General features: G+C 37.4%; 1 protein-coding gene across 4 annotated transcripts in view; it reads right to left on the reverse strand.

The window, feature by feature from the left end:
• Positions 1–7,595, reverse strand: part of slc41a1 (solute carrier family 41 member 1) — a 30,775-nt gene extending 23,180 nt beyond the window's left edge. The window contains exons 1-3 of one of the 4 annotated variants that reach the window (XM_067431985.1): positions 7,439–7,595; positions 5,481–5,646; positions 4,932–5,404 (exon numbers count right to left, since the gene is read on the reverse strand). In XM_067431985.1, the coding sequence (XP_067288086.1) occupies positions 4,932–5,396 (465 nt within the window). In that variant the 5' untranslated portion in view covers positions 5,397–5,404; positions 5,481–5,646; positions 7,439–7,595. Of the gene's footprint in view, positions 1–4,931; positions 5,992–7,438 lie in introns of all 4 variants that reach the window. The other 3 variants (XM_067431987.1, XM_067431986.1, XM_067431988.1) reach the window with 3 other exon arrangements.
• Between the last annotated feature and the right edge of the window lie 5,288 nt (positions 7,596–12,883).

Here is a 12,883-nt window from a genome sequence, read left to right on the forward strand (position 1 = left end):
AACACTGGCGAACCTTCGGTGATCTATGAGCATGCTAAGATTTTCAAGATAAACTTATCAATAGTGTCGTCCAATAGTATAGGGCGCCAATATATATAGTTCACCTGAAAAATGATTTACTCACCCTCATGTTCCAAACCTACTCTCTAACAAAAATAAACATTTCAAAAGAGTTTTTCAGAACAATTTTGGTTACCAATGACAGTGGACAGTTCATAAAAGAACCATTAAAACATACTTTAAAGAACCTATGTTGTAATGGAAAGGTTTCATGGATGATAACAGATCTTTATGAATTCACAGGCGCCAATAAAAAAAAAACTAGGTTTCTAAGAGTGTCCATTAACTTTCTTCCTTCTTTGGAACACAAAAGAATATATTTTAAAGAAAACTGAGGTCCACTGACTTTCATTGTATGGAAAAATTAAACATTTATTTTGTGTTCTGTGGAAGAAAGAAGCAAAATGATGATTTTCATTTTTGGGTAAAAGATCCCTTTAATAATCTGGAAACTGTCTGGGAAATGTGATAAGTGCTTAACCATTGCTCAACAATTTTGCTTGTGAGTGTTTTTATGCAGTTGCAAGGGAGTACTTAAATGTTGCTAGGGTATTGTGGCTTGCTTACTATCTGAAAACAAAAAGACATAAACGGATCTAGATCTAGGTCCTTCGAATTAAGTCTATGGGACATTTTTGCAAGGTGTTTTTGTCCATCAGGGAATAATTGTAATGCCAGGTTCAGTCTACACAATATTTTTGTCTGTTACGGAACCCTTCCATCACACCATAGGTTCTTTATAGTAGACCGATTTTGGCCCCACTTTATATTAGGTGGCCTTAAGCACTATGTACTTACATCAAAAAATAAGTACAATGTACTTACTGTGTTCAAGTTGTATTGCAAAGCACTTTTGCTGATATTGAGAAGAAATACGTGTAGAGTTAGGGACAGGTGTGGTGGTGTGGGTCAGTTTAAGGGTAGGGTTAGATGTAAGGAAAGAGTCAACTGTGTGATTACAAATGTAACTACAGAAATTAATTACAGACGAAATTACATGCTGGTATTTTTAAAATCTAAGTACAATGTAAAAACATGTATGTACACAATAAGTGCATTGTATCAAATGACTAGTAATAGTAGTTAAGGCCACCTAATATAAAGTGGGTCCCCGATTTTTTTTAAATGGTTCTTTTTTTAAAACTGTCCACTGTCATTGGTAACCAAAATAGTTCTAAAACCCTTTTGGAATGTTTATTTTTTTAAAGAGTAGGTTTGGAACATGAGGGTGAGCGTCAGATTATGCAATTTTGACTCCCAAATTGTCATGTCTTGTTGTGGACAAGAAACATGACTAAATGTTGCTTCCCAACCAATTATTGCATGCCGCATTTAACAAAGAGCATGACGTCATCGAGAAGGCGTGACTACAGACTAACTTACAGAAACAAGAACATAACAAACAGGCTGCTGAAGCAGCACATCAGTTTAATGCTTTGCCAGCTTATATCTTTTTTGATAAATGGTAGTCCCTCAAATAAAACATCATAAATGCAAAAAATTTGTTGCCATAACTTAGCGAACCGTTCCTCCATTGCATAATTCTACCTAGCAGCATCAATACTTTTGTCTATCGTATGTTTTGCCATGATTGAAAGCCGTGTATTGGTCAATGTCACAGATGTGACAGAACTCGTTGTGGAGGATGAAAAAATCAAATAAAACAAATCAAACATGCTGCGTTGGTTGTCATCCACTGACACACTATACTAGCCTGGCAAGCCAGACCCACATCAAGATGTTTGGTCTGGAAACTCACCATTGACAGAGCTCAATCTGAGGGGCGGGATAAACGGTTGTCTTTCAAACTCCCTCTGCACGCGATAGAGTAGCGCTACAACCAACCAGAGCAGCGAAGGTGAAGCAGAGCTTGTTGATAGATTAAATGTTCACCGTATCCTGTCAGCAAAACTCTGAACACATCTTCCCTTTTTAAGAATGACTTCAGTGCCGTTCTTTGTTCTTTTCTCAGAGAAAAGCTTAACTCCAAGTCTTCCAGAGTCGCGGTCAAAGCTGATTCGAAAGACCGCCGTTCGCCGGCTTCTGTGTTTACTAGAAGCACGCAAACGCAACTCGGCCGTCATTATGTTAAGCCCCGCCCACTGACTCTATACAAGATGTGATTGGCCCGACCAGAGTTTGGCGTTTACAGCTCAGAAGTGTATTGAGAGTTGCTAGACGACACTTGCGGCAGATTCGATTTGCTGCCGCTAGGGTGCGTCTAGATTTCTAGGCTAACACTATACAAGATAAAACCATTGATTCTTGCATCCCAACGGCCATTGTCGTTTATAAACGGATTGTGCCAAAATCGGGCAGATATAGTGTAGTCTGAATCCGCCATAAGTTTGCTCACTTAGAAAAGTAAAATCAACAACCCACATAATCTGAGGTATTATGTACTATATGTTCGTAGCATAAACAGTGTTGTTATTGTTAACTAAAACAAATTATGGTTGCACAACTTTTTTTAAAGAGCGTGTACTTACATGTACAGCATTCTTACCCAATAAAGTACTGGATAATATGAGTTAAGGTTATGTTTAATGATAGGTTCAGGGTTAGTTATTGTTATTCCTAGTTATTACAGTTATTATAATCGCTATAATAATTACATAGTATGTATATGTGGGACTGTAAAATAAAGTGCTATCAAATTATCAATTGCTAATTCAAATAAAGCTAAAATAAGTGTGAAAATATGAAAAATGCTAACAAGATAAAAGTACTAAAATTATTCAAATTAAAACCGAAGTAAAATAAATAAAAGCTAAATAGAAATATAGAAAAAAGACAAAAGCATAAAACTTTTAAAAGTGAAAATAAAAAAAAAAAGCTAGTTTAAAATCTTAATAAATACCTAGCATTTAATATCACTGCAAACAATGTGGGACGAACTACACATTACAGATAAATATTTAAGTAATCTGAAACCACCCTAAACAGGGTGTCCAGCTGGAACTGAACTCTGCAAGACGGTAGATCTCCAGGAACAGGATTAGGCAACCCTACCCTAAATGCTAAGTAATATTGATACTAGACTTGGCAATGGCGCTAAATAATGACATAAAATCTTACATGCTAATTGTTCAAGGATGATTTATGTGTGTTTGACAAACAGAACAAGTCATTTGTTTGATCTTTGAGACACTAGGAGAGAATGGAGGAATAATTTCGGCACCTGTTCCTGACCACAGTCACTCCACAGGACGTCTGGCACAAAACTTGCTGTTTGCACATGAAATCAGTCAACTGCACTCGTGAATAGCAGAAGCCAATCATATCATCCGACATTAAACTGATTAAATTGATAAGATCTCAGCTCGCTGAGGGTTACGCTTGTCTGTCTTCCTTAAATTCGGTCAAAATGAGATGACGGTGAATGTGGTAAACCCTAACTGGCTTCCTGTCGGGCCTTAATGTTGAGTCTTATGTCCTTGTGGTAAAAACACATTCAAACTTCAGCACAAACAGGTCTGACTAGAGGTTTTCTAGCACAATACATTCCACATCAGCAGGCTAAAAGGCGAAATCCCCAAGTCGGCTGAAAAACAAGTTTCCATGCTGTTTAAGGCTACAAAGGGTGTGGAGCTGTGATCTGTATTATGCAGTGAAATAAAACCTCATGCTGTACGAGAACAACAACAAGTGAACTATTCCACACAATTGGTTATAAAATGTATTTACGCCAATCCACAGGTCTACACCCTTTCCTCAGAAAACAACAAGTAATAAACAATCGCTCTTTGGATTTCAAATAAGTGATTCCTATCGTTCATAGAGGAAACTGAGGAAGTGAGGTAAGTATTACATGGAACAAAACGTCACTTCATACAGTCTGTACCCACACTGTTTCTGAAAATCCCAATGTGGTTAACCATTCTTAACCATAACCTCATAACCGTCATAACTATTCATCCACCCACAGTACTCAGTGTAAAGTCATATGTCTATCTGTAGAGTACTGCATTTTCAGTAGGTAGTACCAACCAACCAAGAGTTATTTTAGTAAAAAAAGGTTTGAAAAAGTGATATGACTGCCACTAAAGACACTTAACTTGTTGCTTACTGTACTAATGTAGATCATGATCTATCAGAGCGGATCTACTAAAGAAACAATTACTTAAACTGTATCATGGGATACACATTTCTTTTTAAAACTTGTGTTTTTGTACTTTGAATAAAAATAGACTGGTATCGCACAGTGCGGTCCATACGGTTTCAAAGTGGGGACAGCTGACTTTAACTTTATTAGACAGATCTTAAAAAAATATACAACATGTTAGCCGAGATGTGCTTATTTTTAAACAGACCAACCGTAAAAACATGCACATGCATGACTGCAGTGAGCCAACTGGAAATCGATCTATCTATCGCTGCTGGAAAATAGACCTTATTATTTACACACTGTACACATTCTGTACATGATAATCAACACCATTAGACCGTTCCACGTGCTGTTAGGGGCCAGGGAAACCCTCAGCATGGAGCAGCACATGTTCACTGCTTATTTGGAAAGAACCTGTTGCGAGCAACCCACATGTGAAGAGCACAGGACATGCTCATTTGAAAGACTTTGACTGATGGCTTTCTGGCAGTGGCATTACAAGCATGCAAAACCTCACAAGTCGCAATTGGTTTTTACTTTTGACATTTGTATATGTCAGCCTTTGATATAGTGCTTTTTTTTTAAATAAATAAGATAAGCAATGAATACAATATTCAATATTTTGAATAAAAATACATGTTCCAGAATAGATTACTCCAATACTGGATTTTTTCCCCACATATTTTTTTCCAGAATCTTTTTTAATTTGACAATCGCCAAAATGAACACTATGGAAAATTGTCCAAAATTTGGTTTCACTCACCTGAACAATGTCCAGAACCATGCCAGCTGCAACTGTCCCAAACCCTGCCAGCAGGAAAGGGAACAAAACCTGGAGTCCAATAGAGAAGGACGTTTCCTTCAGCGGAGCCGGCGGCACCGGGATTTGGTCCGTACTAGTGTCATCACTCTCATTGCTTTGGCTGGCGTTCTCCAGGAGCGCGTCCTCTTCCCTCTGGCCCTTTGCGTTGGCCCGACAGTCGAGGACCACCATGTCCGGCCGCTCGTTCTCCTGATCACCGTGGTCCGGTAAGGAGGTCACCTCTGTGAGTTCATACTCCCCGGGAGTCTGCGGCACCTCCTCGGGGTTGTCCGGTAGTATTACCGGATGGACAGACCCATTGGAGTGGTGGTACGCCGGCGGCGCTCCCTCCTTCTTCATCTCTATCCTTTCCGTCCCAGTGGACATGTCGGACAGTTTGTCTTGATCTTTCGACCAGAGTACCATGCGGAGGCCTTGGGATGAAAAATGTCAATTAAGAAGAAATTAAGAAGCTTGAAGGTCTTACTTGAGTTTAGATCAGCCGTTCACCTGATCTCTGGAGATAGTTTATCCCATTAAAGACGGCTGGTGCAGATGAATTAGTCTACAGGTCGAGGAAGAGAGGCAGGTGTGTTCCCCGTCTCCAGGCTTGTGTAAGATCCTGCCTGAACTTGGGTAGCATGCAAATTATGTTCCCCATTCAAAGCTAATTTTCCTTTAGGACATAACAACAGAAAGCTGCATGTTAGTCTGTGTGCAAATTTTTTTTTTTTCTCCAAGTGAGTTATTCTTCACAAAAGGGACGAAGCTGATGTCCCATAAATGCAAAATGTCACAAAAATGAATGCGGGTTCTGAGGATCCTAATGAACGTCCAGTGCTTGTGTCTCTTGAAGGCACTTGGCTAAAACTTTCCAACCAGCTCTGGGCAGTTGAAAGGCGGGAGGCGTCTCACTTTACACCACGTGGTAAATAGTTTTTTGAAATGTATTTAAAGGTCTCTGGAGCCAGGGTACTGTTACTCACTGAAATGCCTTAGTCTGATAAGGTCGACTTGTCACCTGCCAAAGGGAATGACATCTATTACATCTTTATAAAGGATTTGAACTTTAAAAATCTACTTTGTTCAGTTTGGTTCAGAAATCCCTGTACAATTTCAGATAGATAGGCTATACTGAATCTATCAACCTAACTTAAGTTTAATAGCTGCCTTCATTTTAAATTAAACATGAGTAAAGACGTTTTTCTTTTTCCACTTTGAATTTAATGACTCAATCTAAAATTCTGAACCCCCCTAAAGAAATAAGAAATGACAAATTATAAAATGTTTTCAAGATTAGGCTGTGACATCATGAAACTTCACAGTAGACAGACAGACAGACAGACAGACAGACAGACAGACAGACAGACAGACAGACAGATAGATAGATAGATAGATAGATAGATAGATAGATAGATAGATAGATAGATAGATAGATAGATAGATAGATAGATAGATAGATAGATAGATAGATAGATAGATAGATAGATAGATAGATAGAACATTCAGACAGATAGAGAACCCATTTAAAACCGGTTTATGCCGTTTCAAAGAAAAACACGTCACAGTAAGTATGACGGCACTCACTTTCCACCGGACGTGAAAACTCCATAAACTGACTATGACGTGATATACTTCAAAACATGACGAAACATTCTGTGCTATTCTCGAGAGAAACAAGCACCCAGAAACGTCTTCTCGGCACGGCAGAAAAGAAGAGAGTATACGAGCCAACAACAATTTGCTCATTACCTCCGCACTGAAACAAAATCCCTACTTAGTAGTCCGATCAAATCCAGCGCAGCATGGGACGACGTAAATTAACACGGCTCGGTGGTACTTCACACGTATATCCTTCTTCGGTAAAGAAAGTGTATTCCATTAATTTAAGACTAAGGCCTATTCTAAACTGTATACCAATAGGAACAACGTGCCGAAAACAATTGCTTTTTTTTCCAGGGCAAAACAGTAGAAACTTGTGTAACAGTAGCCTATCTGGCACTTGTTCTGTTCTGTCGAGCACTTAAAAGTTCAGCAGGAACCCAAAGTAAACCCCAACAACATCTATAGGCTAACGGTTCTTGAGAAAACTTTCTCCAAAAAAAAAAAAAAAAAAAATACGACGAGTGGTCTGAGATTTACAGATGGCTTTCTGAAGATAAACTATAGAATTAAGTTCTTTGTGAAACTTTTGCTAGGATGTAAAACCTTTTATGCTCTAATTGGAATAATAATTTAAAAAAACGGATCGTTGTAAAGATTTAAACAATGTAGGCTATATTAGACCATTCCTAAATGACATCGCGTGGTTTTTAAGCACATTATTTTGAATAGAGCTTCTTCAGTGTTCTTCGCATATATGTCGGAAAATTAATAAATAACTATTAAACAGATTTATTTGTCATATCAGGAAACAATTTGATATTAAAAAGACGCAGGTGATTAATTTAGTCACCTCTGGTGCCTACCTTGAAATGAAGACAATGCGGATCTGCTGTCATTCTCCTGTCATTCAGGCGGATCTCGTGCCCTTATCTATGGTTATGGAGCCGGACTGAGATTAATCAGTAACCTCTCGACTGAGGCTGTCAACTCCGATCCGTTACATTGTTCCATTTGACACGCGCTCGTTCCTGCGCATCTATATGACAGGAGGAAGTCGCTAGGCGGGAAATATACGAATCCTACTATGGAAAACGCTTAGCTCATGAATATCTAAATAGATCGCATTGGCGTTGCTTGGTAACCATTTCGAAGCGTTCAGTCAAGCAACGTAATTATTATTCATGAACCCAATCCTTCGGGCCTAGCAGGATTCGCTCATTCGCGAACAAACTAGAGCAGTCTTATTTTCAACCAATCAGAAACCTGGGCGTCACGTTATATAATTAACATTCATGAGAGAAGGCTTCGCCATAGTAGGGCAGGAAGAGTTCGCGTGTGTGCGTTAATATGTGTTCATTCACAACTTACAAGAATCAGGAAGCGCCGTTGATTTTAATTTAACAACACGCTGGATAATCATTGAAAATAAATATGTCTGTCTTCCTGAAACTGTTTCCGAAGGCTGTAATATATTCACTGCACCATAAACACCTGTTTAATCAGTATGAATTAATCTTCATGCTAAAGGAAACTGTAACGTTATATAATATTTATATTCAGTTATTGCAAATAAATAAATAAATAAATAAATAAATAAATAAATAAATAAAATAAACATTTAATTCACTTTAAAGGAGAAAGTTGAGAATAAAATTGTTATAAAAAGTTGTAAATTTAGTTAAAGCAATGTAAAAACGATTTTTTTGATCAATATAATCAAAAATATGATAAAAATATGATAAGTTATGACAACATGTTTATGCATTACTTTAAAATAAGTGCAACTTTTGCAAGAGTCAACTAATGTTTTGTGTCAGTTTAATGCAATTTAAATTACATCACTTAATTGAAATTACTTAAACATCCAAGTTAATTGTACTAAAATGTAAGGTAGCAACATTGTTTTTTACAGTGTGATGTTTTATATATGTTGAAACAAAAACATTGACTTAAAGAACTTACAATAGAAAATTAAAACTTTTGATCTCATAAAAACTCATAAAATATAAATTCATGCAATGAAATGTAATTGAGTTGGTCCAAATACAGTCTAAAAGAAAACATTGTCAAACTTAAATTAAACCATTTAATTGGAAAATCAATTATAAGCTATTTAATTCACCATTATACACAATAATGAAAAAATAAGAAAAAGTTTATGTCACTCCATGCACAGCCTATACACACAGGTGTTTTTACAATTAGAAAACAAATCCATTGTAAAAAAAATACAAATAAAAAATACAAATATACACACGCACACACACGTATGTGTGTGTGTGTGTGTGTGTATGTAATTTTTTATTTTTTTATTTTACATAACTATAGGCAATGGATCTGTAGTTTGTGGTCAGAGTAAATGTAGGGATTTTCAGTAAAAAGAAATTGTAGAATGTAAAAAAATAAAAAATTATATATAGGCTTATATATATATATATATATATATATATATATATATATATATATATATATATATATATATATATATATATATATATATATATATACAGACCTCTTTACATTTTTCACTCTTCGTCAACTATTTGCTAAAACCATTTAAGTTAATTTTTTTCTCATTACACACAGCACCCCATATTGACAGAAAAACACAGAATTGTTGACATTTTTGCAGATTTATTAAAAAAGAAAAACTGAAATATCACATGGTCCTAAGTATTCAGACCCCTTGCTCAGTATTTAGTAGAAGCACTGTTTAATTCTAATACAGCCATGAGTCCTTTTTTGGATTCACCAAGTTATTGACGTGAACTCGACGCATGCGCGAGAATATGACGCAGCTCCACCGTTCGAATACATGAGCCGGGAGAGGAGGAGCGCCGCTATCGCATGAGTTCCAGGTGAGTTCACGTCAGAGACCTACACGGAAGACAATATCTTGGCAGATAAAGTCATTATTAAGATTTTTTTGCGCACAAAAACTATTCTCGTCGCTTCATAAAATTATTGTAATGAAGTCTTTAGTGCCTTTTATGGGTCTTGTGAGTGGGTCAGTGGAAATGTACTGAATGCCAATGGAGGCCTTTCTAAAGCCTTTCTCAGCCATCAGCTTTCAACAAAAATATCTTCATTTTTATTCCGACGATGAACGAAGGTGTTACGGGTGTCCAATGACATGAGGGTGCGATTAATGAAATAATTTTCATTTTTGGGTGAACTAACCCTTTAGGTCAGGGCTCTGGCTGGGCCATTCAAGAACAGCCACGGAGTTTTTGTGAAGCCACTCCTTCGTTATTTTAGCTGTGTGCTTAGGGTCATTGCCTTGTTGGCAGGTGAACCGTCGGTCCAATCTTGAGCACTCTGGTGAAGGTTTTCGTCCAGGATATCGCTGTACTTGGCCGCATTCATCTTTCCCTCGATTGCAAACAGTCGTCCTGTCCCTGCAGCTGAAAAACACCCCCACAGCATGATGCTGCCACCACCATACTTCACTGTTGGGACTGTATTGGACAGGTGATATTTTTCTCCACACATACCGCTTAGAATTAAGGCCAAAAAGTTCTATATTGGTCTCATCAGACCAGAGAATCTTATTTCTCACCATCTTAGAGTCCTTCAGGTGTTTTTATTTTAATTTTATTTTTTTAGCAAACTTTCATATGTCTTGCACTGTTAAGAGGCTTTCGTCAGGCCACTTTGCCATAAAGCCCTGACTGGTGGAGGGCTGCAGTGATGGTTGACTTTTTTAAAACTCTCTCCCATCTCTCGACTGCATCTCTGGAGTTCATCCACAGTGATCTTTGGGACTTTACCTCTCTCACCAAGGCTCTTCTCCCCCGATAGCTCAGTTTGGCCGGACGGCCAGCTCTAGGAAGGGTTCTGGTCATCCCAAACGTCTTCCATTTAAGGATTATGGAGGTCACTGTGCTCTTAGGAACCTTAAGTGCAGCACAATTATTTTTTGTAACCTTGGCCAGATCTGTGCCTTACCACAGTTCTGTCTCTGAGCTCTTCAGGCAGTTCCTTTGACCTCATGATTCTGGGCCACTGAATCTGCATTAACGACAACAGTTGGGGCAACAGCCTTAGTCCTAATGGGTTGTTATCATGGCTATCAAAATCCAGTGTTCTGTATTTTGCGTACGTGAGTTTTTGTTGTAGGTGGCTATTGTAGATGGCTATAAAAAATAAAATAAAAAATAAATATTGTATGCTGTGCTAATTAATTGAGACTTCTTACAGCTCTAACATGTTGTTAGCCTTGTTTGTTTCGTTGCTTCTATTGCTCTTCCCTTTTTTTGTAAGTCGCTTTGGATAAAAGCGTCTGCTAAATGATTAAATGTAAATGTAAATGATTCTGACATGAACTGTGAGCTTTAAGGTCTTATATAGACAGGTGTGTGGCTTTCCTAATCAAGTCCAATCAGTATAATCAAACACAGCTGATAGATTTTCTTTTTAAATAAATCAGAAAATATCAACAGTTCTGTGTTCATCTGTCAATATGGGGTGCTGTGTGTACATTAAAGAGAAAAAAAATGAACTTAAATGATTTGAGCAAATGGCTGCAATATAACAAAGACTGAAAAATGTAAGGGGGTCTGAATACTTACGTACCTACTGTATGTGTGTGTGTGTGTGTGTGTGTGTGTGTGTGTGTGTGTGTGTGTGTGTGTGTGTGTGTGTGTGTTTTAACAAATAAATTAAATAAACTTCAGTTTTAAATATATTAGGTTCATTGAACACAATAAAATTGTTTTATTTTACCTCATTTTAACTTATTAAACTGAACAAAAGGCATTGCATGAACCCTGTAACCAATTTCAGAACTCTATAGCCAAAATAATAAGGCTTCAAAGAACCATGGAAGCATCTTTTAGAATATAATTTAAAAGTGCAATTATCAAAAAGTTTTTAAAGAAAACAATTAAAAAATATGAAATCACAAGGCATGGCTTTATTCTGAGAGCTATCAGGATGACACAAAGCTGCTCTCAGTTAGCCGACAGGGACACGGACACCACAACATGGGTACACCCCAAGGCATCAACACGATCCACAAACTGACCCCTAACAAGATCCCCTGGCTCTCGGTGCTCAGTAGTGCTTCTCAGGGGACAGAAAATGTTGCTTTGAGACTTGTTATTCTGCTTTCCAACAAGAATGTCTAAGAGCTCTAAGAATATTTCTCATAAATTCCAAAATAGCTGCTTCTGAAATCCTGAACATGTAAATGTATAACTTTGTGTGGGACCTAATGTGTGTATAAGTTTATAAGAGATCCAAACTGAGCCCTTTGTATTTTGAATGGGAAATCATTGCCTCCTTCAGGTAAGGGACCAACACGTTAATAAAGTGAATATGTTTACTGCCCTGTCCTGTTGTCTTTAGTGACCATATGGACCTGTATTTTGAAGCAAGTATTTGTTTAGAAGAAACAAAGGATCGCCGTGCAGTCACAGATAACCTGTTTTTTTGTGTTGTCAGACAGCGTTATCTGACTTGTGATGTCATTTATTGTTTGTGGTTGTAGACAGAGTGAATTACACATTCCCTGTAGATGTGCACAGCCTTTAAACTAGAAGTGATTGAGTGTGATTATCTGTCACCGTTTGTTTAACAGGAATCTTGCGGTATGATTAGAAAGCAATGCTGATGACAGCTACACATGCTATTCTCATGAGAGTCAACTAAAGCAGACAAACAAGTCAATCCGTCAGAAGAAAGAGGTGGGTTTCGAATTAGGTCCAGTCACGTGAATTTCAGTAAGTCCACATTAGCTGACAGAAGGTGAGAGTTTGTTGAACTGCTCTAATGGAATGTAAAGGTCACTGCCTAATTAGAACAAGACCTATAGGTTATGAAAGACATCTGACTGGAACAGCAGACACAGAGACTGTAAAATATGTCAAAGTTAAACTGCATTCCCAACAAGAGAACAGAAGAGAATATCAAAGATCAAACCCTGTAACCAACTCAAAACTCCACAAAGCCAAAATAATACGGAGTGCCAAAGAACCAAGCACTATAAACCCTTATGTGCAAAATAATTAATTGGCTTGAGTAGAGCTTACTTGTTTTGAGTTTAATGAACTTGTTTCTTTTAATTTAGACAAACTCAAATGTAACTGAAACTGGTCTGGGATTTCTATTTCCCAGCATGCTTTGCAGTGACACTCAGAAGGGACAAAAATTGCCAAAATTAACTGTTATATTATGGTTGTATGTGTGTGTGTGTGTGTGTGTGTGTGTGTGTGTGTGTGTGTGTGTGTGTGTGTGTGTGTGGAAGACTAACATTATGTTGTAGTGTTTAATGTTTTGTTATGCTAATTTAGAAGAGTTTCTGTTAT

The sequence above is a fragment of the Pseudorasbora parva genome, chromosome 22, assembly GCF_024679245.1.
Source record: "Pseudorasbora parva isolate DD20220531a chromosome 22, ASM2467924v1, whole genome shotgun sequence".
Taxonomy (NCBI): domain Eukaryota; kingdom Metazoa; phylum Chordata; class Actinopteri; order Cypriniformes; family Gobionidae; genus Pseudorasbora; species Pseudorasbora parva.